The following is a 26,993-nucleotide window of genomic DNA, read 5'->3' as shown; positions in this document are numbered from 1 at the left end:
GTTCTGTGTAAGGCTGCATAATACATGTGTTCTAACATGCCAGGACCATTTGGAGCAAATGATTGCAGAGCAGCAAAATTGTAATTATTTTGTCTTTTAAGATCTTTAACATGTACATCAACAGTAATATCCCTCCCCTTGCTTGGGTGGATGCCCTGGCTGCAACAAAGATGATGCACCACTTGTTCTAAATATGATAATGTCCCTGGCCCTTGGATTTGAGAAGGGGTCATGAATGCTTGTATGTAGTGGGCAGAAGTTCTGACCCACCCCAGGCATGAAGTGGGAGATAGTGAGGTTGGGACGATCGGCCAGCAGGAGTTAATGCAGAACAGAATATAAATTGGAATTAATGGAGGGTGAGGATGGGAGGTCACAAGGACCACATTAGAGAGATTGAGCCTATAATGGATAGGGTTACAGTGGCAGTTGAGGTGTAATAGCAATGAAGGCAGGCAGAATGCTAACAGTCATATAATGGAAGAGAAAATTGGCTGGAGTGTAAAATGGGCTGCTTTTGTTATTGCCCATTTTTCTTTAAACTAATCAGAAATAAATCTCACACTTTCAGCACTCAAATGCTCCTTCAGGAACTTCTATATTCACAACTGCTGCAAAATGCTATTTTTCTTTTACAACATTCCATATTGCACCAAAATGACATTTCCTCCCCCAACTCCCTGCCCACCAGTTTTCTCCAAATAGTGGAGAGCAGCAGGAGCAGCACCATCAGGAGAGAAGGGAAGAAAAGAGAAGAAAATTCTCCTGTATGATGGGTGTACAATATGCATTTAATTTAAGAAAAAAGAATAAATTAATTAAAGTACATCTCAACATTCCAGTAAAGATGCATTATTGCAACAATCCGGAGGGAGCTCTCAAATATATTCGAAAGTTCCTACCTGATATGTAGAAGTACTTGATTCTGATACCAAAAGAAAAATGATTGAGATTACATGATGTAAAGCCTATTTTATAGAACAAAGAGAACAAAGAACAAAGAAAATTACAGCACAGGAACAAGCCCTTCGGCCCTCCAAGCCTGCGCCGATCCAGATCCTCTATCTAAACATGTCGCCTATTTTCTAAGGGTCTGTAACTCTTTGCTTCCTGCCCATTCATGTATCTGTCTAGATACATCTTAAAAGACGCTATCGTGCCCGCGTCTACCACCTCCGCTGGCAACGCGTTCCAGGCACCCACCACCCTCTGCGTAAAGAACTTTCCACGCATATCCCCCCTAAACTTTTCCCCTCTCACTTTGAACTCGTGACCCCTAGTAATTGAATCCCCCACTCTGGGAAAAAGCTTCTTGCTATCCACCCTGTCTATACCTCTCATGATTTTGTACACCTCAATCAGGTCCCCCCTCAACCTCCGTCTTTCTAATGAAAATAATCCTAATCTACTCAACCTCTCTTCATAGCTAGCACCCTCCATACCAGGCAACATCCTGGTGAACCTCCTCTGCACCCTCTCCAAAGCATCCACATCCTTTTGGTAATGTGGCGACCAGAACTGCACGCAGTATTCCAAATGTGGCCGAACCAAAGTCTTATACAACTGTAACATGACCTGCCAACCCTTGTACTCAATACCCCGTCCGATGAAGGAAAGCATGCCGTATGCCTTCTTGACCACTCTATTGACCTGAGTTGCCACCTTCAGGGAACAATGGACCTGAACACCCAAATCTTTCTGTACATCAATTTTCCCCAGAACTTTTCCATTTACTGTATATTTCATGCAGGGCTAATTTGATACACTAGCAAGGGACAGGTCTCAAATGGAATTTAAGTTACATGCAAGATTATTTATCATGTATTATATTTATACTTCAGGTTACCTAAATCATATACATTACGGAATATAACTGTGCACAGTGACCCGCATGCAAACCAGCCAGTGGGCCATCCCACATTTTACATTGTAATAAAATCCTAAATATGGGAATCTGAGTCCTGTTTGTTTAAATTAAATAAAACTCATTTCTACCGTATTCTTTATTTCTAAAACCTGGTGTCATGCTAGGCCCCCACCTGCCAAGAATGAGGCACATCAGTTTTGTGATAAATATTGATTTCTAACTGTTGTTGGAACGAGGAAATGACTTGTTAAACAGATCAGCCGTGGCTGGAAAAATTTTTTACATGCTAACAGACATCGAAGGTAAGGAAGTGTATTCCTGGGCCTGCTAAGGAGGCTATAATCCACAAGGGCCAGGACTGGTTAGACCAGCTGGTCACATGACTAACTGTCTGTTCCAGGGTTATTGTTTGTACTAGCCCCAGAGAGTTTGAACTAGAAAGACTGTTTGCTCCTGGACTGAGAAGATCTCTCCTGTCTGCTCCCATCTCTTTTTCACAAGCCTCTGAATTCACTAAAGACACGTGAATGCCGAAAGAGAAGTCTCCCACAGTGAACAAGGTTTAATAAGAATACTCGGCCCCAACAGAAAGCAAGATCTACCTATAATCAAAGACTCAACAGTGAGCTCGAAGAGCTGTAACAAAAACTCTTCAGATATTGCCTCAAACCTTTCTACTTTATTTTTTTCCTGCTCTTTTCTGTCTCTATTTGCATGCGTGTATCGCGTATGCATGCTAGCTTGGGCGCGTCATGTATCCGTAGGCGTCAACTGAATTAGAGATTAAGTTCAAATTTAATAAATGACATCCTTCTTTTCCTTAAACCTAAGAAAACCTGTTTGTACTGGTTTCTTTGCCTTATAACGGAAAAGTGGTAAACAAGGGGGAGCTAAAAACACGATGTTTTAAACATTAAACCCTGCTACAGTAAGACCAGGTGAAGGCTGAGAGGGACCCCTAGACACCTTCCTCACTGGGTCGTAACACCTGGCAATTCCTCCACTGCAGTGACAGGAATGCTGTATGAGGCCAATCAATGCACTGATTCCGCAGAACATTCTCCTTATCTTGGAAAAGAAGCTGCAACTATTGGAAAGATACAGATGAACAAATTTGCAAGGAAATTACAGAGAGGTGCAGAAACTACAGAGCAGTTATAATGGGGGACTTTAATTATCCTAATATAGACTGGGACAGCAATGGACAGAGAGGGGGAAGAGTTTCTGAAGCGTGTTCTCTAGATAAGTATGTTTCCGGCTCAATGAGGAAGGAGAATCTGGTTCTGGGGAATGAGGTGGGTCAAGTGGTCAGTGGGGGAACATTTAGGGAACAGTGATCACAGTATCATAAAGTTTAGGTTAGATATGAAAAAGGACAAGAAGCAATCCAGAGTAAAAAATATTTAATTGGGGGAGGGCCAATTTCAGTGGGTTGAGAACAGATCTGGCCCAGGCAAATTGTAATAGTACAATGGGCATACTTTAAAGAGGAGATGGTTCAGGTACAGTCAAGGTACATTCCCATGAGGTGGAAAGGTTTGACAAAAGACAGAGATCCCTGAATGACTGAGAGATAGAGAGTAAGATGAAGCAGAAAAAAGCATGCGTATGACAGTTGTCAGGTTGATAATACAAGTGAGAACCAGGCTGAATATAGAAGGTTCAAAAGGGAAGTGAAAGAACTAATAAGAGAACCAAAGAGAGAGTATGAGAAGATACTAATATAAAAGGAGTCCAGAAGTCTTCGATAAGCATACAAATAATAAAAAGAGGGGTGGGGTCGATTAGGGACAAAAAAAATGAAATTTATGTGCAGAGGCAGAGGGCATGGCTGAGGTACTAAATGAACACTTTGCACCCATCTTTACCAAGGAAGAAGATGCTGCCAAACTCATAGTGAAAGAGGAGGTAGTTGACACACTGGATGGGTTACAAATTGATAAAGAGGAGATATTAGAAAGGCTGGCTGAAATTAAAGTTGAAAAATCATCAAGACCAGATCAGAGACATCTGAGAAAACTCAGGGAAGTAAGGGTGGAAATTATAGAAGCATTGGCAATAATCTTCCAATCCTTCTTAGATACAGGGTGGTGCCAGAGGGCTGAAGAGTTTCATGTGTTAAACCCTTGTTCAAAAAGTGGTGTAAGGATAAGCCCAGCAACTACAGGCTTGTCAGTTTAACCTTGGTGGTGGGAATGCTTTTAGAAACAATAAGCTGGGATAAATTTAACAGTCACTTGTATAAGTGTGGATTAATCAAGGAAAGTCAGCATGGATTTGTTAAAGGCAAATGATGTTTAACTAACTTCAATGACTTTTTTGATGAGGTAACAGAGAGGGTTAATGAGGTAATGTGATTGATGTGGTGTATATGGACTTCCAAAAGGCATTTGATAAAGTGCCACATAACAGGCTTGTCAGCAAAGTCAAAGCTCATGGAATAAAAGGCAGTGGCAGCATGGATACAGAGTTGGCTGAGTGACAGGAAACAGAGAGAGTAGTGGTGAATGGTTGTTTTTCAGTCAGGAGGAAGATACACGGAGGGGAAAAACAAAGGTTCGTACAAGGAGCACTGCTTTTCTTGATATATATCAATGACCTACATTTGGACGTGCAGGGCACAATGTCAAAATTTGCAGATGACACAAAACTTGGAAGCATTGTGAACTCTGAGGAGGATAGTGATAGACTTAAAGAGCACATAGACAGGTGGAATGGGCAAATACATGGCAGGTTAGATTTAATGCAGATAAGTGTGAGGTGATTCATGAAACAGGGCTGTGTTCTCGCACCTACACTGTTTGGGATCTTCTTCTCTTTGCTGCTCTCACATGCGTTCAAGTCTTCAGAAGAAGGAAATTTCCTCCACACAAGATCAGATGGCAGGTTGTTCAACCTTGCCCATCTAAGAGCGAAGACCAAAGTATGGAAAGTGCTCATCAGGGAACTCCTCTTTGCTGACGAAGCTGCATTAACATCTCACACTGAAGAGTGTCTGCACCAAATATGGCCTAACCATCAGCCTCAAGAAAACGAACATCATGGGACAGGACGTCAGAAATGCCCCATCCATAAATATCGGCGACCACACTCTGGAAGTGGTTCAAGAGTTCACCTACCTAGGCTCAACTATCACCAGTAACCTGTCTCTTGATGCAGAATTCAACAAGTGCATGGGAAAGGCTTCCTCTGCTCTGTCCAGACTGGCCAAGTGAGTGTGAGAAAGTGGTGCACTGACACAGAACACAAAGGTCCGAGTTTATCAAGCCTGTGTCCTCAGTACCTTGCTCTACGGCAGCGAGGCCTGGACAACGTACGTCTCAATTCATTCCATCTTGGCTGCCTCCGGAGAATCCTTGGCATCAGGTGGCAGGACCGTATCTCCAACACAGAAGTCCTCGAGGCGGCCAACATCCCCAGCATATACACCCTACTAAGCCAGCGGCACCTGAGATGGCTTGGCCATGTGAGCCGCATGGAAGATGGCAGGATCCCCAAGGACACATTGTACAGCGAGCTCGTCACTGGTATCAGACCCACCGGCCGTCCTTGTCTCCGCTTTAAAGACATCTGCAAACGCGACATGAAGTCCTGTGACATTGATCACATTTCGTGGGAGTCAGTTGCCAGTGATCGCCAGAGCTGGTGGGCAGCCATAAAGGCGGGGCTAAAGTGTGGCAAGTTGAAGAGACTTAGCAGTTGGCAGGAAAAGAGACAGAAGCGCAAGGAGAGAGCCAACTGTGTAACAGCCCCGACAACCAATTTTATTTGCAGCACCTGTGGAAGAGTCTGTCACTCTAGAATTGGCCTTTATAGCCACTCCAGGCGCTGCTTCACAAACCACTGACCACCTCCAGGCACTTACCCATTGTCTCTCGAGACAAAGAGGCCAAAGATAGAAGATAGATTCATTTTGGGAGGAAGAACAAGGAGAAGAAAAATAAATTAAAGGATACGTTTCTAAAGTGGGTGCAGGAGCAGAGTAACTTGGGGTCTGTGCACAGATGGTTGAAGGTGGCAGGGCAGTTTGAGAAAGTGGTTAATAAGGCGCACAGGATCCTAGGCTTTATAAATAGGGGCATAGAATACAAATACAAAGAAGTTATAGTGAACCTTTATAAAATACTGGTTCAGCCTCAGCTGGAGTATTGTGCCCAATTCTGGGCACCACATTTTAGGAAATACGTGAAGACATTAGAGAGGGTGCAAAAAAGGTTTACGAGAATGATTCCAATGTTGGGGGACTTCAGTTACGTGGATAGATTGGGGAAGCTGCGGCTGTCCTCCTTAGAGAAGGTTGAGAGGAGATTTGTTAAAGGTCTTCAAAATCATGAGGGGTCTGGACAGAGTATATAGGGAGATACTGTTCCTATTGGCGGAAAGGTCGAGAACCAGAGGACACCAACTTAAGGTGAATGACAAAAGAACCAAAGTAAGATGAGGAAAAACTTTTTTACACAGCGTGTGGTTAGGATCTGGAATGCACTGCCTGAGAGTATGGTGGAGGCAGATTCAGTCGTGGTATTCAAAAGGGAATTCGATAAGCGCCTGAAGAGAAAAGATTTGCAGGGCTATGGGGAAAAGGCAAGGAAGTGGAACTAGCTGAGTCGCTTTTGCAGCGAGTCAGCCTGGAGATGATGGGCCAAATAGCCTCCTTCTATGCTGTAACCATTCTATGATTCTAACTAGTCTCGAAGAAATTAAACCTATAAATAGAAAAACAGCTGGGTATGTCCCAGAAAGGCCCTAAAGGAAAAGTGTTTTACCAGCTAGCTTATTTGTTTCTACAACTGCTTTTGAGACAGACGCTAAATAAAACACAGTCAGCTCAGAAACAGTCAGCTAATCTCAAACTTTCCTATTGAAGTTTTTACACAACAAACAATGGGAGAAAAAATTAGTTCTACCAGTCTACATTACAACCTGCCAATAGATATGATTGGCTTGGAGGTTGTCACAAATTAACTAGGGTAAATGCTGCTTTTTTCTTCTGAAGCACTGGCAAATAAATTATGAGCTGAAAGCTGGCAGTTAGCATTTAAGATGATGTCGACAAACTAATCAACCACAGGGTATCAGAGACGAGCCTGCTCCTGCTGTCAACTGAAATCCACTCACACAAACCTTGCATCAGAATTGTTTGACATTTGTTCCTGTTCAGATTGTTTGTTATGTTCTAATTGTTGATTAGCCAACTCTGCACACACCAAGGATAGAAACAGTGTTCTTCAGGTGTGGACAGATTAGTACTACACTAGGTGGCACCTTATGTACTTGGCTACATAGAAGTTCTGCTATTTCTAAGTCCCACAACAACAGCAGTCTTTTAACATGCCTCTAAAAATTTGGCACTTTATGTTGTTGTATCGGTGATTTTGTGTTGTGAAATTAAAGCAATGCAGTAACTGTGGAATTGAGTTTTAATTCGATCTGTCCTTCTCTGCAGCATGGTTTGTTCCGTTTACGCAGTGGAGACTATTTTATTGAACCTATTCATCGCTACCCAAGGAAAGGAGAAGAGCAGCAACCACACATTATTTATAAGAGGCACGTTATCCCACATTCTCAGAGGAAGCACCGTGATTTCACTCCCATGGGCACAGGGACATGTGGGATACAAGGTATGGTTAATGACTAATGTACATGATTTCATGAGGGTAATATTTCCAGGAAGCAAAATGAAGTACTATAATTACAGTTGAAAGTGTAGAATCCTGTTGGGAACCCCTTTTTTTCAATTGCCTGGAAAGGGAAGCTGCTATATGGAGGAAGCGATATGTGCAATTGAAGTCTAAATATGCTACTGAAGGTTTAAATCCCTCTATTTTCTCACCTGACCTGACCAATTCATGTACTACCTAGAGCCAAGAGAACAAGTGGATATCGTACTGCCTGGACCAGGCCACTTGTAGATGTCTAAAAGTAGCTCAGGCATGTTCTTCTCTGCAATTCTTTTCCTCCTTTCTATGGGAAGTACCCTAACCACTACTTCCCACCTCTACAGGTTAGTACAATTGAAATTAGGAATTCACTGGAGACACTATGAAACCTGGAATACTTCACAGGGAAAAAGATATGCAGATTGAATTCTTAGGAACATAGGCACAGGAGGAGTCCATTTAGCCCTTTGTTCTAACGTTCAATAAGGTCATGGTTAATCTGTGACCTAACTCCATATACCTGCCTTTGCCCCATATCCCTTAATTACTTTGGTTAACAGAAATCTTTCAAACTGAGATTTAAAATTGATCCAGAATCAACTGCTGTTTGTGGAAGAGAGTTCAAAACTTCTACCGCCCTTTACATGTAGAAGCGTTTCCTAATTTCACTCCTGAACGTCTGGTTCTAAATTTTAGGCTGTGTACCCTAGTCCTAGATTCCCTAATCAGTAGAAATAGTTTCTCTATATATACCCTGTCTGTTTCTATTAGTATCTCGAAAACTTTGATCAAATCAACAGTTTACTTTCTAAATTCTAGGGAATCTTCTCTTCTTTGGCCTCCTTGTCTCGGGAGACAATGGGTAAGCGCCTGGAGGTGGTCAGTGGAAAACAACCCTAGTTTTTCACATCTCTCCTTGTAATTTAACCCTTGGAGTGTTGGTATCATTCCAGTAAATTTACACTGCACTTCCTCCAAGGCAATATATTCTTCCTAAACAGAACTGTTTACAGTACTCCAGGTGCCATTTAACCAGGCCTTTGTATAGCTACAGCATGACTTCTCTCCCCTTGTATTCTAATCCTCTTGATATAAAGGCTAATATTCCATTAGCCTTATTGATTATTTTTAGTATCTGTTTGTAACAATGTAATAATCTATGCACATGAACCCTTAAATCTCTTTGGAACTCCACTGCTTCTAGCTTTTCACCATTTAGAGAGTACCCTGATCTATATTTTATAGATCCAAAGTGGATAATCTCACATTTGCCTACATTGCAAATCATTTGCCACAGTTTTGCCCATTCACTTAATCTATTCATATCTCTGTCATTTTATGTTTCTTTCTACGCTGTTTACAATGTCGCCTACCTTTGTGTCATCAGCAAACTTAGATATTCCACTCTATCCCTTCATTTCTGTCCTAGTAAATACAGTGAATAGTTGAGGCCCCAACACAGATATCTATGGGATGTTACTAGTCACATCCTGTCAATTTAAGTACCAACCTATTATCCCTACTCTCTGTCTCCATCTTAATTATATTTAGTTCTGCTATCGCATTTCATCATTATGTAAGGTCAGACTCAAGCATGTGTTTAAAATTGGCTTATTGGACTGCATGAACATCCCTGTGGATTATTCTAATGTTAAAAATGTGTTATTGAATTGTATTTTTGTATGATAATACCTCTAAAATTGATCCATTTTCCTTCTTCAAAGATATTCGGCAGATAAAAATAACTTCTATCTACAGAGCTTTTAGCAGAAGCAGAGACCAAGTTAAAGGATTTTTCTTTGTAGTGGTTATTGGCTCCTGCTTGCTGGTGGGGATTTGCTCTGCATACAAATTGACACCTGATCCAGGAAAATGGTTCATGGTCAGAAGCCCTGCACCAACCCTCCTGGGGCCAGAAAGGGAAAAGGCAGACCTATAAATCTATCCAGTTTTGAAAGTAAATTTCATCCGTGTGTTAGCTTTTCAAATCTCAGCAATATGTGCAATATTTCAGCAATGTCCCTCATTGCACTCATATTTGCAGCTAGTCCGTGCTGCCTAACTATGCTTTTCTGTTCTGCTTGCTTCCTTATTGCAGATAAAAATAAAGTCAGAAGAAAGTGAATTTAATGGAAGTGACCACCAATATAAACAGGTCATTCCTCCTTAATCCTTCAGTGCTGAGCTCAGAATATAACAACAAAACTCAGTATAAATGACACTTTAGATACAATTTTATCTCAAACTGTTCCAGAATCAGACAGCAACAGCAGCACTATGGCTCTGTTTTCATAGCTTATGTGTTCAGAATTAAACAACTATACATTAACTTTCAGAAGTAACCCATGACCTCTACCACCTAGAAGGACAAGGGAGCAGGCACATGGGAACACCACCACCTGCATGTGGAGGATTTTACCTTGGTGATGGGGATCTCGACCACCGGTTAAAGCGCTGGTGAGAGCCGCCGGATTACGTGCCAATTCGGCACTTAAGTGGACAGCGGTGGGCCTTCCCCAGGAAGTCCCATCTGCTGAGAGCTGCCAGCCAGTCAGAGGCTGACAGCTGTTTAACTGAGGCGCACCACTGTGGCAGCAGTGGCTGCTGCCGGTAGAGCACTCACTGGAGGTGCCGGAACCAGGCCACAGGTAAGTCAGGGCGGGAGGGGTTTTGCAGGGTAGGGGCCGCGGGGGAGGGGGGGCTGTACGAGGGGTGTCAGTGGGCCCCCCTCCTTCCCGATGCCTGGTCTCTCACCACCCCACATACCCCAGAGCTGGCAAGCAACCGGCATGGGTTTGCTTGGCGTGCTCCCTGTGTGGCGACACGCCCACCCGCCACTGGGATAATTCCAGTGGCAGTGGGATGAGGCCCTTACTTGGGCATTAATTGCCCACTTAAAGGCCTCAATTGGTAGTGGGGCGGGAAGTCTGTTCACAGGCCTTCCCGCCCTGAACTTAATTTGGGTGGAGGCAGCATGGTGGCGGGGTCTCTCCTCCTGCCACCATCCCGCCCAATTATGTGCTCTCCCCGCCTTCAAATCTGACATGGGGGTGAGCATAAATTTCCCCCTTGCGCTGTTGAAATTTGCAGCCTCTATTTTTTGTTTGTGTAATTTTTTCCTCCTCTGGTTCTCATCCTCCATTTTGGGGATGAGCAATATCCCAAAAATGTGATTTTCATCAGCTGTAAACTGACTTTGGAGATCAGTTTTCCTGCCAGTCTTTCAAATCTTGAGATAAGAGGGTCACATCATTATGTTAGTCTTTAATAGTGTCAGTTGTGGTTTAGTTGATTGCACTCTCACCTCTTCATCATAGGACTCAAGACCAACTCCAGAGCCTTAAGCACAAAATCTAGATTGACGATCATTATTGAGGGAATGCTACACTGTCAGAGGCGCCGTCTATCAGATGAGACTTCAAATCGAGGCCCCGTCTGCCCTCTTGGGTGGACGTAAAAGATTATGTAGCATCTTGTGAAGCAGAGCAGGGGAGTTCTCCCGTTGCCCTGTTAATGTTTATCCCTAAACCAGATTATCACGTTACTGTTTGTGGGCCCTTGTTGCCGTGCTTCCTACATTCCAACAGCGACCACAGTTTAAAAGTACTTCATTGGGTTTAAAGCACTTTGGGATATCCTGATGTCATGAAAGGCATCAATTAAATGCAAGCTTTTTCTTTAATGTGAAAACCAGAAAACAGTTCTGTCAAATAAGTATGCTCATTGGAGCATAGTAGAATTATAGAATAAGTTACCAGGGAAGTTTAGTGAAGCTGACAGTATAAATAGGTTGACGAGGCAAATAGAAGTGCTTCTGAAGGGAGAGTAAGGATTGGTAATGGTGAATGTAGGTAATTGTGGTTCAGTACACAAGGGATGTTTATAAGGGCTTAAGGGCTTTTTTTTCTGTTTCTAAAAATGTCTGCACTCTTACATTGCAATTTATCCAATTAAAACAATTAAAAAATATATAGTTTAGCACAACTGACTGTTTTTGCAGTATATTAAATTTAAAAATATCAATTTCATGCAGTGTTTTGTTATAATCATCATTCTATATAGTGCAGTGGAACCGTACATTGTAAAATCAGTTGTAAGGGTTAAGAACGTCAGTTTGATAAATTGTATTAACTTTAGTGTTTGTCCAATGCACAGCAACTATAATAGATCGCATTGAAAATATGAAACAGTAAATCCTAGTAATTTTTCTGCAGGACAGTTCTTTTGAAAACATGCTATCAACATTTACTGAGATAGCTTACTGAAGTTAAAAACAACTGACAAGCTTGTTTGGAAAAAAATCATTCAAGGAATGAGAATGCAGTGTTCTAACATGTTACTGTTCATACTCTTGCTTACAAAATGAATCATTGCTAGGCTGATTCCTAACCCTCCTATGGTTTCATCACCTCTGATGAGTGACAAGTAAGCATTTGGAAAGGAAGTTGACAGTTTTGAAATCAACAAAAAAAGGCACGCAGTACTTCTAAAGTCTGCCACCTGAAGGGCTGAATTTTACTAGACCTCTAGGGATGGTCTAGGAAGTGGGGTTGGGGGGGGGCATAAAATGGCAAGGGAAGGCGGGAGGGGTGGTGGAGTACCCATTGCCTTCCTGATGCCATGGAATTTTATCAGCAGCTGGTCAGCCCCCTGCCACATGGGAAGACTGAGCAGTAAAATCTGGCAGTCCCTGTGGGCTGGTCGGGTGGGGTGGGGTGGGTTCGGAGGGGGCCCTCCTCATCGCTGAGGCCTGTGGAGGGTCGTTCCCCCAGTGGAAATACCCCCCACTCGCCCTCAACAAACACCAGCTCCCCAATCTTGCCAGGGCCTACCTGACTGCCCTCAGCGACCCTGACCCCACTAACCTTGGTGGGGGGGGGGGCGCATCCATGCTCCTTCTCTGGGCTGGGTGCAGTCCTAGCAGTGGTCACCTCTCCAGTGGCACTGCAAGGACTGAAGAGCTGCCGGCCCTCCTCTTGGAGGCAGGCTCCCGTCTTTTAAAGGGACGGGAGCCCTGATGGCAGATCATCAGCTATTGCCTGGGCTGGAGCGTTTCAGCTATGAAGAGAGACTGAAAAGGCTAGGGTTGTTTTCCTTGGAGCAGAGAAGGTTGAGGGGGGACATGATTCAGGTGTACAAAATTATGAAGGGCATTGATAGATTAGATAGGAAGAAACTTTTTCCTTTAGTGGAGGGGTCAATAGCCAGGGGGCATAGATTTATGGTAAGGGGCAGGCGGCTTAGAGGGGATTTGAGGAAAAGATTTTTCACCCAGAGGGTGGTTGGAATCTGGAACGCACTACCTGAAGAGGTGGTAGAGGCATGAACCATCACAACATTTAAGAAGTATTTAGATAAGCACTTGAAACGCCATAGCATACAAGGCTGCGGGCCAAGTGCTGGAAAATGGGATTAGAATAGTTAGGTGCTTGATGGCCAGCACAGACATGGTGGGCTGAAGGGCCTGTTTCTATGCTGTATGACTCTATGACTCTATTAGCTGCCTGATGGACATAAAATCCAGTTGGACTCCCAAACACGGCCAAGGCAGGGTTGGTTGTGGCTTTCTGGCCCATTTTCAGGGCCACCACCACCACGACCAAATCCTGGTTGAAGTGTGCAGTTAGCCCTGTCTGTCCTCTATTTATGTTGCAGAATGTATTTAAGCGGTTCTGCAATGTGCTGGAATTTCCAATGCTGTGGAAATTGTATTATTCACATTCTGAGGCAAAATCCCCAGCGTTGCAGGTAGTGGTATAATTTAGACTTTTGTTTTACTGGATGCACACTTTCCCTGCTGGCTGGGAACTGTCATGTGGGCCAGAAGCACAAGGTGGTCAGCCCCACAGTGGATGTTTACATTGCAGTGTGGTGGTATAGCTGTCTCTGCAGGAAACTTGGACATCTATTTCCTGAGGTGGCCCCCTAGGAAAGCAGGAACAGGAGTAGGCCATTCAGCTGCTCGACTCGATTTGCCCACTTTAGTTACCTATCCTCTTGTTATCCTTACTTAACAAAAATTGAAAACTGCAATTGTGCCAGCATCCACACCTTTTTTGGGGGAGAGAATTCCAGACTTCTACTACCATTTGATTTTCCTCCTAAATGGCCTAATGTTTATTTTAAGATTATGTCCCCATGAACTTGATTCTCCACAAGTGGGGGCACTGTTTCTTTGTATCTACTCAATAGAATTCTTTTAACACCTCGATCAGATCACCCCTCAGTCTTCTATAATCAAGCTTGCTCTTCCTGTAAAAGTGAAATACTTCATGTATCTTGCAAGTGCCACCAGTAATGGGAGTATTGTATTGTAAAAGGGTCATTAGATGGGCAATTTAGTTAACTGTAACTTTATTAGCCAAGTGGAATCCTGTTATATGAGCAATATCGTGATGCCTGCAAAAAATAAGTTTTTCCACTTTTGCGCTCCACAGTCTGATTTTTATGTCTATTGTTGCGACCAGGTGAGAAAGGTGTCTAGGGTTCCCTCTCAGACTTCACCTGGTCTCACTGTAATGGGGTTTGATTTTAAACACACCGTGTTTTGAGCTCCCCCTTGGTGAATCCTTGTTCACTGCTTTCCAATTATAAGACAAAGAAATGAGCACAAACAGGCTTTCTTAAGTTTAAAGAAGAATGGTAAAATTTTATTAAACTTAAACTCTAGTTTGGTTAACACCTACGGATACACGACATGCCCACGGTAGCATGCATATGCGATACACACACGCAGATAGGGACAGAAAAGAGCAGAGGAAAAGATAAAGTGGAAAAGGTTGAGGCAATATCTGAAGAGTTTTTTTGTTATGGGTCTTTGAGCTCACTGTATAGTCCTTTTGTAGGTAGGTCTTGCTTTTTGTTGGTGCCCAGTATTCTTCTTAAACCTTGTTCACTGTAGGAAACTTTTCTCTCTTGGGGTTCATGTGTCTTCAGTCGGTTTTTGGAGTTCCGTGAGAAAGAGATGGGAGTAGACAGGAGATGCTGTGGCGAGCCAGGCAGGAGAGATCTTTTCAGTCCAGGAGCAAACAGCTTTCTGCCAGTTCAAACACTGTCTCTACAATTTAAAATTCCCCAAGTTGGCCAGCAGGGTGGTCACGCAACCAACTGGTTTGACCAGGTTGGTTCTGTGTATTGTGTGGGAGCAGGGGATAGCTCCTTTGTTCCAACACTGACTGCTAATATGCAAAAATGTCCTCCCAGCCTGCAACCCCTTGTAATAGGCCTTCTCTTCTTCCCTGCAACAGTTTGAAATTTAATGTCCATGTGGCAAAATTAATGTGCCTTATTCTTGGCAGGTGGGGGCGTGCATGATCCTATTCACTTCATTGTGTGCAAGATTGTAGGCCAGTGAGAACAGAAGTGGAAAACCCAGGCCTAAGCAAAAAAAAAAGCAAAGCTTTCTGATGTTTTGCTTCTGTAACACTGCGGGTTGTCACTGATGGTGCAACCACTTCAGACACATTACAGTGTGTTTCACACTGAATCTGAGCACAGTATTATATGTTCACTGTATACTGACCACAATATTCAAATTTAAATGTATATTTTTTAAAAATTTACAATTGTATTTGCCTGCATATTTACCATTGAAAATGCTTATAATTAAATCAATTTCCAATTATATCTATTTCAAATTAAACAACTAATATAACTATCTCTGGTGTGTGCGAGTAAGCTAATTAATAAACTAATTATTTTACTTCATCCAAGGTTTCTTACTTTTCTTATTAACATATCGGGTTGGATTTTATAGCATCCTTGACACTGGGAAAGGTGGCGGGAGGGGGGGGCATGAAGATCTCTCTGAAGGAGGCCCGCCACCGACACCGGCAGGACCCGGCCCGATCTCAACAGAGGTGGAGAGGCCTCATGGTGACACCCCACCGCTTGGTGCTGGGACCACAATTTACATATTTATTTATTGATGCAGCACTGAAACAGGCCCTTCGGTCCACCAAGTCTGTGCCGACCAACAACCACCCATTTATACTAACCCGACAGTAATCCCATATTCCCTACCACCTACCTACACTAAGGGAAATTTACAATGGTCAATTTACCTATCACCAGCAAGTCTTTGGCTGTGGGAGGAAACTGGAGCACTTGGCAGAAACCCACGCAGTCACAGGGAGAACTTGCAAACTCCGCACAGGTAGTACCCAGAATCGAACCCGGGTCCCTGGAGCTGTGATGTTAACCACTGCACCACTGTGCCGCCCTATTTAAGTAAATTACCTAACCTGAATTAATGAAGGTCCTGTCGCCTCCTGATTTGCCGCACTGATCTTCATTCTGGCGACCGTCAGTGCCGCGCCTTCAAATCCCTGTCTGGGGAAACAAGGCGTGATTGAGTCATAGAGTCACATAGCACAGAAACAGGCCCTTCGGCCCATCGTTCCTGTACTGGCCATGCAGAACCTATCTATTCTAATCCCTGGAGAGGGGAGATGAGGTAATTTTCTCACTGCGGGAGATGGGAGCGGGGTCAGACTTACTTGATCGGTCAAGGGGGTGATGGGAAGGGGTAAAGGGCAAAGGTTCTGACTTTGGGGGTGGGGGGGGGAAGGTCATATATTCAAGGTAGGTATTCTGATGGGGGAAAGGGCAGGAATGATGTGTAATGCCATTGGGGAGGTGGGAGAGGGCATGGAAAGATGTTTTTATTCATTTTTATTAGCTGTAAAATAACTGGCTCTTTAAAAATTTCACTTGTCATTTAGGGCTCTAAGCCCTTTTAAAATGGTGCTGGCGCCTGCGCAGTGGTGCCGTTGCCGGGGACGGCTTGTCCGTCCCCTCCACATCATCGGGGTGTGGGCAGCCGCCCTGGCCACGCTAATGAGCCGCCACATTTGGAATCGCACCAGCTCTGCGATGTGTGCCCTGTGTGTGCCTGCTGCCATTTTTGTCACCGGCGGGCCTATAGAATCGAAGCCATCATAATAGACTTTACAAGAGACTTGAACTAATCATGTCCTTATGACTGTTTATGTGAATAAAATTACCGCACTATTCAACTAATTAGAAAAATGTGTTCCTCTCTATCCAATTACTTACTATGTGTTTAATTATCATGCAGTATATAATCTACATTCTCCAGACAAATGAATGAATCTTGAAACATTTTAAAATGTGGAGGAATGTGTCCATTTGCTGCAAGTTCTCCATCAAGTCAGTCAGTTATGATTATACAATTATGCAACAAACCTTTTCTACTCAATTGAAAGAAAAGTTGTTCTCTTGAAACGATAGCAGTTACAAAAAAATACACTCTAATACAAGACAGAATCAGCAGAGTACGAATAAGGCCACAAAAAAGGGGAGACAAATGGGAGAATGGTGTAGAAAATAATATTGATGGAGTCCCATCTACAGCAGACTGGCCCTGTGATCATGGAATCATAGAAACATACAGCACAGAAAGAGGCCATTTGGCCTGTCATGCCTGTGCTGGCTCTTTGAACGAGCAGTTGTGCTTGGTCCCACACTTCTGCTTTTTGTTCATACCCTGATAAGTTCGTCGTCCTCAAGTACCTGTCTAACCTCCTGCTAAAATTATTTATGAAATCAACTTCCATTACCTTTTCAGGTGGAGATTTCCAGACCCTGGCAACCCACTGAGTAAAACAAATTCTCCTCATGTCCCCTCTTGATCTTTTGTCAATGATTTTAAATCTGTGGCCTCTGGTTATAGATGACCAGTCCTTTAATTGTTGTGCATGAGTTCAATTGTTTCTTTAGTATCTGCACTGATTGTGCAGTTGGAACCAATTGTTTTTTATTCTGATGTTGTGAGGACTGTCTATGGCAATTATGTTTTGCAGTGACCTAACTAACATCTTTATAGAAAAATACTGAAATCCGTAATTGTCAAAATGACAAGGTTTGCATAACTGATAGTTCTTTCAACTTGAGATGAATAAGAGAGGGTCTGATTAGAAAATGCCAATTACTTCTGTACTTTAGGTTTCCATAGTACACAGTACCTGCTGCAGCTTTTAATATTTTGTAAACTAGACATGTATCAGTGATATCAAACCCTTTGAATATAAAGATTACTGGCTATGATCTTTAACGGTAGCTGCAACACCCCTCATCCTTTTCCTACATGGCGCATCAAAAAAAAAACTAGGTCTCTGGCAAAACCTTCTGCTTTTCAAGGACCTCCCCTTAAGATTTTAGTTTATTGAATGTAGATACTGGATGATTTGATGCAGAAAGAATCTGAATATCCAGGAGAATATAAGCATATAGGTCCCAAGGAATAATAATAGTGTTGACAGTAAAAATAGAAAGTGAAAAAAAGTGAAAGCATAAAAAAGGAGAAAATGTTTTTCTCCATAACCTGCTAACGAAGTCACATTTTCTGAAATTGTATGTTGGAAAAATGCATACACTCATACCTTCCAACCCTCTCACTGCAGTGTGGCACTCAGAATTTCACTCCATTTTTTATTATGTCATAAATGCCAGCAAAGCCTTCATCCCTAGACAGGTGAATGTATGGAAATGATGGGATGCTGCAATCTATCAGAGATGCCATCACTTCCACCAGTAGTGAACCATACTTGTATAAAGCAAGCAAGAGTACGAGGATCAGAACACAAAATTACTCTTTACAGTGCTTCTGGGTGTTGTAAAACTTTGGAGAATATTTCTGCAGTTACAGCAGCAATTCAGGAAATTATTTTGTGCTTAACTACACAGGAAAAGCTCTACAATAAAAACAGAATATGCTGGAAATACTCAGCAGGTCTGGCAGCATCTGTGGAGAGTTAATGGGCTGCATTTTATGTTGCTGCTGACATAATCGGCAGTGGCACTAAAAAATGACAGCCCGCACGCGCTTGCTTTACTCCGTGGAGCTGCCACGATATTAAATGTGGCAGCGCATTTACATGGCCCCCCGATGACATGGAGAGGGCGGGCGGTCTGTCCCTGGCAATGACATCCGCTGCCACGGTGCAGGCACCGATGCCATTATAAAAGGACTTCAAGCCCCATCACTTAAAGTTTAAAAGGGATAGTTCATTAAAATTTATTGAAAAAAATTACATACATGTTTCCAGTCCCTCTGCCCCCCCCCCATAACCATACACTCATCCCTTACTTACTTTGTTGACATGACCTTCCCCCGCACCCCCCCCCCCCCCCCACCAAACTTCACAAACTTTTAACTTTACTCCTTCCCACCATCCTCTCCAAAAATAACATTAATTTGGGCTCCTCCTCCCCGCACCCTGCACTGAAATAGTTACCTGCTCCCCCCTCCCCACGGATCTCCGTTTGGAAATACGAAGGTGTGTAAGTGCTGGCTGCCGCCACCGATATGGCACCAGAGCGGACGGCGTGGGTGGGTAATGTTGTGCCGAACACGCAATTACTCTTAAAGAATCCATGAAATCTGATTGGTGAAAGATATATCAATATTTTATTCACATACTAAATCATCAAGTAAAAGCTCTCACTACTTGTACAGTATGAAAACTCATCAAAGTACAAGCTCTCACTACTTGTACAGTATGAAAACTCATCAAAGTACAAGCTTTCACTACTTGCACAGTATACTACCCGTCAAGACATGAGATGATCAGTCTCGGACTTGCGACTGCTCTTCTGTTCTCTGAGCCCCTGGCTCAGAGTATCTTCTTGAGTGTTCTTCCCTGGGGTTCTCGTACCTTCCTCAGTTTCAGTCAGGGGTTAAATCTTGTTTCTAAGACCCTCCCCTCTTACTTACTCATAGGGGTCTGGTATAATGAGAATTCCTTATTTGGCTCAGTGAGAACCTGTTCAAAACTTTACAGTTTCCCATTGTCTATTATGAGTTTAATCATATCTGGTGTCCATGACGACTCCTAGTTTCTGGGATCCTCCTCAATACCTTTTCTATAATCAAATCTACAATTCTTTGGCATCAGTGTGCTGTGCCCCTTTGTACTCATCCCGCTTCAACACACTGTTCATTGTTGTGTTACTGGCCCCCTTGTTTTAATTAAGTTCTTATGTGTTTTTGCTATATGTGTTTTTACTGGGTCTACAGTAAGTATTTAATTTATTGATTAGCATTTTTTTTACTATGTAAATTTGGCTCCTGTCACTGAGCGGCAGGGTTGGCCGCCATGAGGCCTTGCAGCCACCAGCAATATGGGGCCGGGCCTTCCTGGCGCCGAGGCTTGTGGCAGGCCTCTCCCAGAGCCATTTTCCGGGCCACGCTGCCATGACCCCTGTCGTCGGGGGGCCTGTAAAATTTGCCAGAATGTTTCTGTGAACTTCCACCAGAACCGAGACAAGGGGAGAAATAGTAAAGTTGAGATAGAATGGTTCCAGACGCTGTCTTTGAGCAGTTTATAGCTCAAAAATGCAATTGTGCACCTATAAATTTCTGCGCCATGACCAGGATGTTCTTTATGGACCTTCCCTTGTATGCTCTAATGCTGAGAACACCTTGGCATAAACCTTGTCACCTGAATCTACAGGCCTCACCACAGTTGAAGTGTTTCAAGGAAGCTATGCTTCAGTAAAGAAGTATGAGAGAAACTTTGTGTTTTGTTGCAGACAGACCTGCAAAACTCCTCTCGAGGACTGCACTGTCAGTCAAGGTGACCACGACCACAGTCCTTTGTTTTTATGCAACATTTTGAGTAGCAGCTGGGGACTTCACCCACTCACCTCAATTTCTAGCAGATTCCTGCTGCTGTCAGGTTACTGATATCCTCTTTAGCACGGCATCACAATTCACCTGATTCAGAATTTCTGCTCAGAAAAGACATCAGTAAGCTTTATGATTTTACCATGAGGGAAGCTTCCGAAGGCTGTAAGAAAAGCTTCTCGGAACATAGGAACATAGGGCGATAGGAACAGGAGTAGGCCACTCAGCCCTTTGAGCCTGTCCCGCCATTCAATGGGATCGTGTCTGATCGCTGCCTAACTCCATATACCTGCTTGTGGCCCATATCCCTTAATATCTTTGCTTAACAAAAATCTATCTATCTCAGATTTAAAATTAACAACTGTTCTAGCTTCAACTGATGTTTGTAGGAGAGCGTTCCAAACCTCTACCACCCTTTGTGTGAAGAAGTGCTTCCTCACATCTGTCCTGAATGGTCTGGTCCTAATTTTTAGACTGTGTCTCCTAGTTTTAGAGTCTCCAACCAGTGGAAATAGTTTATCTTTATCCAGAATGTCTTTTCCAGTTAATATTTTGAAGACTTCTATCAGATCACCCCTTAACCTTCTAAATTCTAGCAAAAACAGGCCTAATTTGTGTAATTTACCCTTGTAACTTAACCCCTGTAGTCCAGGTATCATTCTTGTAAACTTACGTTGCACTCCCTCCAAGGCCAATATATCCTTCCTAAGCTGTGGTGCCCAGAACTGCTCACAGTACTCCAAGTGGGGTCTAACCAGGGTTTTGTACAGCTGCAGCATAACCTCTGTGTCTTTATACTCCAATCCTCTAGATATAAAGGCTAGCATTCCATTAGCCTTTTTGATTATTTTCTGCACTTGCTCGTGGCACTTTAAAGATCTATGCACCTGAACCCCCAAGTCTTTTTGGACATCCACTGTACTTAACCTCTTCCCATTTAGAAAGTACTCTGCTCTATCCTTTTTTGGTCCAAAATGGATAATCTCACACTTGCCTGCATTGAAATCCATCTGCCACAGTTTTGCCCACTCACCTAGTCTGTCAATATCTCTTTGCAATTTTATGCTAAAATCTAGACTGTCTACAATGCCGCCTAACTTTGTATCATCAGCAAATTTGGATATATGACTTACTATGGCATCATCCAAGTCGTTAATGAATAATGTGAATAATTGAGGCCCCAACACAGATCCCTGCGGGACACCACTAGTTACATCCTGCCAATCGGAGTACTTACCCATTATCCCCACTCTCTGTCGCCTACCACTGAACCAACTTCCTAACCATGCCAATAATGTGCCCTCAACTTCATGGGCTTCTACATTAGTTAACAGCCTCTAATGTGGGACTTTATCAAATGCCTTCTGGAAGTCCGCATAAATAACATCCATAGACACTCCCCTGTCCACTACCTTAGTCACCTCTTCAAAAAATTCAATGAGATTTGTCAGGCATGACCTTCCTGTCATGAATCCATGCTGGCTGTCCCTGATTAACTGAAATTTTTCTCGGTGTTCAGTTACCCTATCCTTGATTATAGACTCCAGCAACTTGCCCACCACAGATGTCAGGCTAACTGGTCTGTAATTTCCTTGGTTCCCCCTTTCACCTTTCTTAAAAAGTGGAGTGACATGTGCAACTTTCCAATCCAGAGGGACCACTCCTGAATCTAGGGAACTCTGACAGACTAAAGTTAGGGCATCTACAGTGTGCTCCCCGACTTCCTTTAACACCCTTGGATGGAAACCGTCAGGTCCTGAGGATTTCTCACTCTTTAGTTCCATTAATTTCCTTGTTACTGATGATTTACTTACGTTAATTGTATTAAGCCCCTGTCCCCTATCGGCTATTAATTTTTTTCGGGACTTCCGGCAAGTTATCCTCCTTTTCAACTGTAAATACTGAAGCAAAGTAATTGTTCAACATGTCTGCCATTTCCCCATTATCGACGACAATATCTCTATTTTCAGCTTTTAGTGGGCCTACATTGCTCTTGACCACCCGTTTTCCCTTTATGTAACTATAAAATTTCTTCTTATTGATTTTGATGTCCCTTGCAAGTTTCCTTTCATAATCTCTTTTTAGTCGCTCTTAAAAGCTGCTTCGTGACCCTTTGCTGGTCTTTGTATCGGATGGATCTGTGCTGTGTTTTGCATTTTTGTAAGCCCTTTTTCTTTTATGCTATTCCTAATCTCTTTAGTTGTCCAAGGCTGTTTTTTCTGTTAAGTGGAGCTTTTTCCTCTCGGGTATATACTCGCTCTGTATTTCGTTAAATGTTTCTTTCAATATTCTCCACTGTTCTTCAGTCGTTTGACCGATTAACAGATCTACCCAGTTTACTATGGACAGTATCTGTCTCATCCAGGTAAAGTCAGCCTTACCCAAGTCTAAAATTAGAGAGATACAGCACCGAAACAGGCCCTTCGGCCCCCTGAGTCCGCGCCGACCATCAAACACCCAAAATTCTAGTGGCTGATTCTTGCTTTTCACTTTCAAACGCTACCTTGAATTCGATCATGTTGTGATCACTATTTGATAAATGTTCACGCACAGTTAGGCTACTAATTAAATTTGGCTCATTACTCATAGCTAAATCTAATATTGCCTGTCCCCTTGTTACATCTAGCACATATTGCTGTAGGAAACTATCCCGGACACATTCCAAAAATTCACTAATTTTCTGACAGGTGCTAGTCCGCCTCGCCCAATCTATGTGTAAGTTAAAATCCCCCATTAATACTACTCTGCCTTTGTTACACACTTGCCTAATTTGTGCATTTATACAATCTAACACCTCAGAACTGCTATCAGGGGGTCTATACACAACACCCATTACAGTTTTACATTCTTTTCTGTTCCTCAATTCCACCCATAAGGTCTCCACTGGATGCTTTCCCCTCATTATATCCTCCCTCACCAATGAGGTGATATTATTTCTAATCAGTAAGGCTACTCCACCCACTTTGCCATTTTCCCTGTCCCTCCTGTGAACTTTATAACCAGGTATATTTAGTTCCCAGTCCCGACCATCCTGCAGCCACGTCTCTGTAGTGGCCATCACATCATAAACTTACATTTGAATTTGCGCCTGCTGCTCATCTGGTTTATTCCTTACACTCCGTGCAATTACTGTATAGAACTCTTATTTAGGTTATACCCCCTAACCTGTCCCTCAGCACTGATGCTTTGTTCACCTGTTTATTATTTCTCTCTTCTGGTTTAACCAGTATACTTCAATCAGCCTCACCACTAACCTGCACTCCTACCTTCTCCTTTAACTTCCTGTTTTTCCATGCAACTGAACCCTCCCCCCCCACTATTTAGTTTAAAGCCCTATCTACAGCCCCAGTTATGCGATTCGCCAGGACTCTGGTTCCATCATGATTCAGGTGGAGCCCGTCCCATCAGAACAGCTCCCTCCTTCCCCAGTATTGGTGCCAATGTCCCATGAATTCGAACCCATTCCTCCCACACCAATCTTTGAGCCATGCATTTACCTCTTTAATCTTATTGACCCTTTGCCAATTTGCTCGTGGCTCAGGTAGTAATCCGGAGATTATTTCCTTTTTGGTTCTGCTTTTTAATTTAGCCCCTAACTGCTCATATTCCCTCAGCAGAACCTCTAACCTCGTTCTACTATATCATTGGTACCTACGTGGATCACGACAACTGGATCTTTCCCCTCCCACTCCAAGTTCCTCTGCAGCCCAGATGAAATATCCTGAATCCTGGCACCAGGTAGACAACAGAGCCTTTGGGACTCTCGATCCTGGCCACAGAGAACAGTGTCTATGCCCCTAACTATACTATCCCTGATTACGACTACATTTCTCTTTTCTACTCCCACTTGAATGGCTCCCTGTACCACGGTGCTGTGGTCAGTTTGCTCATCCTCCCTACAGTCCCTGCTCTCGTCCACACAGGGAGCAAGAATCTCAAACCTGTTGGACAAGGACAATGGCTGAAGCTCCTGCAACACTACCTCCTGGATCCCTCTACCTGCCTCATTCATAGTCACACCCTCCTGTCCCTGACCACTGGCCAAATTCAAGTTAGTTATCTAAGGGGTGTAACTGCCTTCTGAAACACAGCGTCCTGGTAACTCTCCCTCTCCCTGATGTATCGCAGTGTCCGAAGCTCAGACTCCAGCTCATCAACTCTGAGCCAGAGTTCCTCGAGCAGCCAACACTTGCTACAGATGTGGTCACCAGGAACCACAATGGGGTCCACCAGTCCCACATCATGCAGGTACAACACATCGCCTTGCCCTGCATCTCTATTTTATTTAATTAGATTTTAATTTGTTTTTTAAATTTCTGACTGGTCTTTAGTTTTTAATCTGTAAAATATTTCTCCTATTCACCTTTAATCTGAAATCAATTTAGAATAGGTAATTCAAATTAGCAGTTACTTACCAACCAATGAACTTACGGTTTTTCTGTGATGTCACTCTTTGTTTTGTTTTCACTCTGTTTTTACTCCCTTAAATTACCCCAAAATTAGATTATTTACACCAGGAACCTTGATTCCCCCACAAAAAAAAACTACCTACTATATTAAAATTTTAAAAATTAAAAAATATTAAAAATACTATCTTATAATATTTATTCTTTAAGAAAGATCAAGAAAGAGGAAACTAAGGTAACTTGGTCCCTGGGGGAGCGATTGACGATATAATACTTGCTCTCTGCTCCCAATGGGGCTAAAAAATATTTCCTTCTTTATCTTCAGCCTGTATCAGACCCTGGGTACCATCTGTTGCTGCTGCAGCTTCCACCTACTCAGTAGGGCAGGCACCTCAGTCTGATGCATCACTAAAGTCATGTCATCTGCCCCAAATACTTAAATGACTGTCTTCCTGGGATTTAGGACAGGGTCACCGGTAGGCCAATTCTACGCCACCCTGCTTCCAGACTCTCCAAAAAGTCGAGGCTTACTGTTTAACCTCCAAATGTTGATGCTGGCATTTCTTGAGATGTTCGGCATCTGCTGAGATTGTTCTTGCAGGTTCACTGCTGATGCTGAATTGTCCCTAGGTTTGTGATGTCTCTCTGTTATAATGGTAATTCTAGCTGCTTCACATTCAAGCTCAGTATTTCCTTGATGCTGATATTCTTGATATCAGTGGCAATCCTTTAGGAACAGTAGCACAGTGGTAATGCTACTGGACAAGTCATGCAGAGGCCTGGACTAATGATCCAGAGACATGAGTTCCAAACCCACCAGCTAGGAAATTTAAATTCAGTTAATAAATCTGGAATTAAAGAGTTCGTATCAGTAATGGTGACCTTGGGTGAAGAAATTTGATCCTTGGCACCACTGGAGATGGTGCTACAGAAGCTGGAGGCCCTCTGAGTCGGGAGTGCAGCACCTCCAGCCTCTGTCGGCACAGCTTTCTGCTGGGATGCACGCTTGCACAGTCGTCCCCTGTGCATGCCAAAAGCCTCTGAACTGGTGCCGCCATGACTTCCAATAGCCATACCAGCTGACTTGTCGCACTATTTACAACCTTGGACTGCGCAGGTTTATTCAACGTACTCGCTTGTCATTCACCAAAGAACGTGCGTTCAAAAGCAAGAGGGGCCCAGCACTAGCATTATTTAAAGGGCCAGACATCCAACTTGCAGGTGAGGTAATATAGAACCACTTCTGCTATTGCAAAGTCTCTGGAAGTACTGTGGAGCATTTTTGGAGGTGTTGTGATGAGTTCCTGGATTTGACAGTGCATGTTGCTGCATCCTAGTGAGGGCAGAGGATCTGGAGAACAGTCCATACAGAAGGCTGGATTATGTTGCACAGGCAGGGCTCCCGAAACTGGGCTGAAAAGGCGAGGGGAACCTCACCTCGTCCTTTTGGAACACCTCCCCCCCCCACCCTCCCCACTGCACCCCACCCCACCCCCCACTCCCGGTGTGAACTATTGGTGCTCAGGCTGTTAAATGCCCGGCGCCGGGATCGCCATCCCTTTAAAGATGGGGATCCCACCTCCAAGCAATGCCAGCCAATCAGAGGGCCAGCAGCTCAGTAGTATCGGAAGCGCTACCAGGCACAGTGACCACTGCTGGTACTACAAGAGGCCTTGCACCCAGGCCGTGCTGCAACACGCACCCGAAGTGAGTGACACAGGTAAGCGGGGCCAGACCGGTAGGCTCTGGTGAGGTGGGGGGAGAGCGGGTGTTTAGTGCAGGGGGAGGGAGTTCAGGGAGGTGAGTGGTTTTCTGCTGGGAGCCCTCCGTGGGCCACTGATTGCCCATGGAGGAGGCTCCCATCCCACCAGGCCCGCAGGGAGGTCACTTTGCTTGACTGGGTGACCTCCCCATGTGGTGGAGGCTCCCCTTGCTGCTGGGTAAATCCCAGCGGCGGCAGGAAGAGGCCCTTACGTGACCGGTAACAAGCCACTTAAGGGTCTCAGTTGGCCTTTGGGCGGGAAGGCCGTCTTCAGCCTATCCCACCCCCGACAGAATTGCGTTGCGATGGGGAGTTGACAGGCCCTCTGCCCCCATCTCCTGTTGCAATTCTATGGATACTCCTGTCTCCGAATCCACCTCCGGGGTCCCATAAAATTCAGTCCAAAGTGTGTAACAGGTATGGCGACTACGTTTGTAATGCCCCTGGGTGTGCAACATGATAAGGAGAGGGGAGGCTCTGCGCGATGCCCTCTGCCAACTTGGAGCTGGACTCCTTGACAGTAGGAGGCTGTCTGACAGGCCGGCCAATGCATCAAGCAACTCGTAGTGCATACCCACCGGCGTTCTCCTGTGTGCCGCCCCATTGAGTTTCTCATCTGTGTCTCCTGTATCAGAACTCTTGCCCTCAG

General features: G+C 43.8%; 1 protein-coding gene across 1 annotated transcript in view; it reads left to right on the top strand.

Moving 5' to 3' along the window:
* LOC137369758 (A disintegrin and metalloproteinase with thrombospondin motifs 12-like) overlaps positions 1-26,993 on the top strand; it is a 780,536-nt gene that overhangs the window by 136,095 nt on the left and 617,448 nt on the right. The window contains exon 3 of the mRNA XM_068031165.1: positions 7,314-7,488. Coding sequence (XP_067887266.1) covers positions 7,314-7,488 — 175 coding nt within the window. The remainder of the gene's footprint in view (positions 1-7,313; positions 7,489-26,993) is intronic.

Source organism: Heterodontus francisci, chromosome 1, assembly GCF_036365525.1.
Source record: "Heterodontus francisci isolate sHetFra1 chromosome 1, sHetFra1.hap1, whole genome shotgun sequence".
Taxonomy (NCBI): Eukaryota; Metazoa; Chordata; class Chondrichthyes; order Heterodontiformes; family Heterodontidae; genus Heterodontus; species Heterodontus francisci.
Note: the sequence above shows the minus strand (reverse complement) of the source record. Positions and strands in the feature narration are given on the sequence as shown.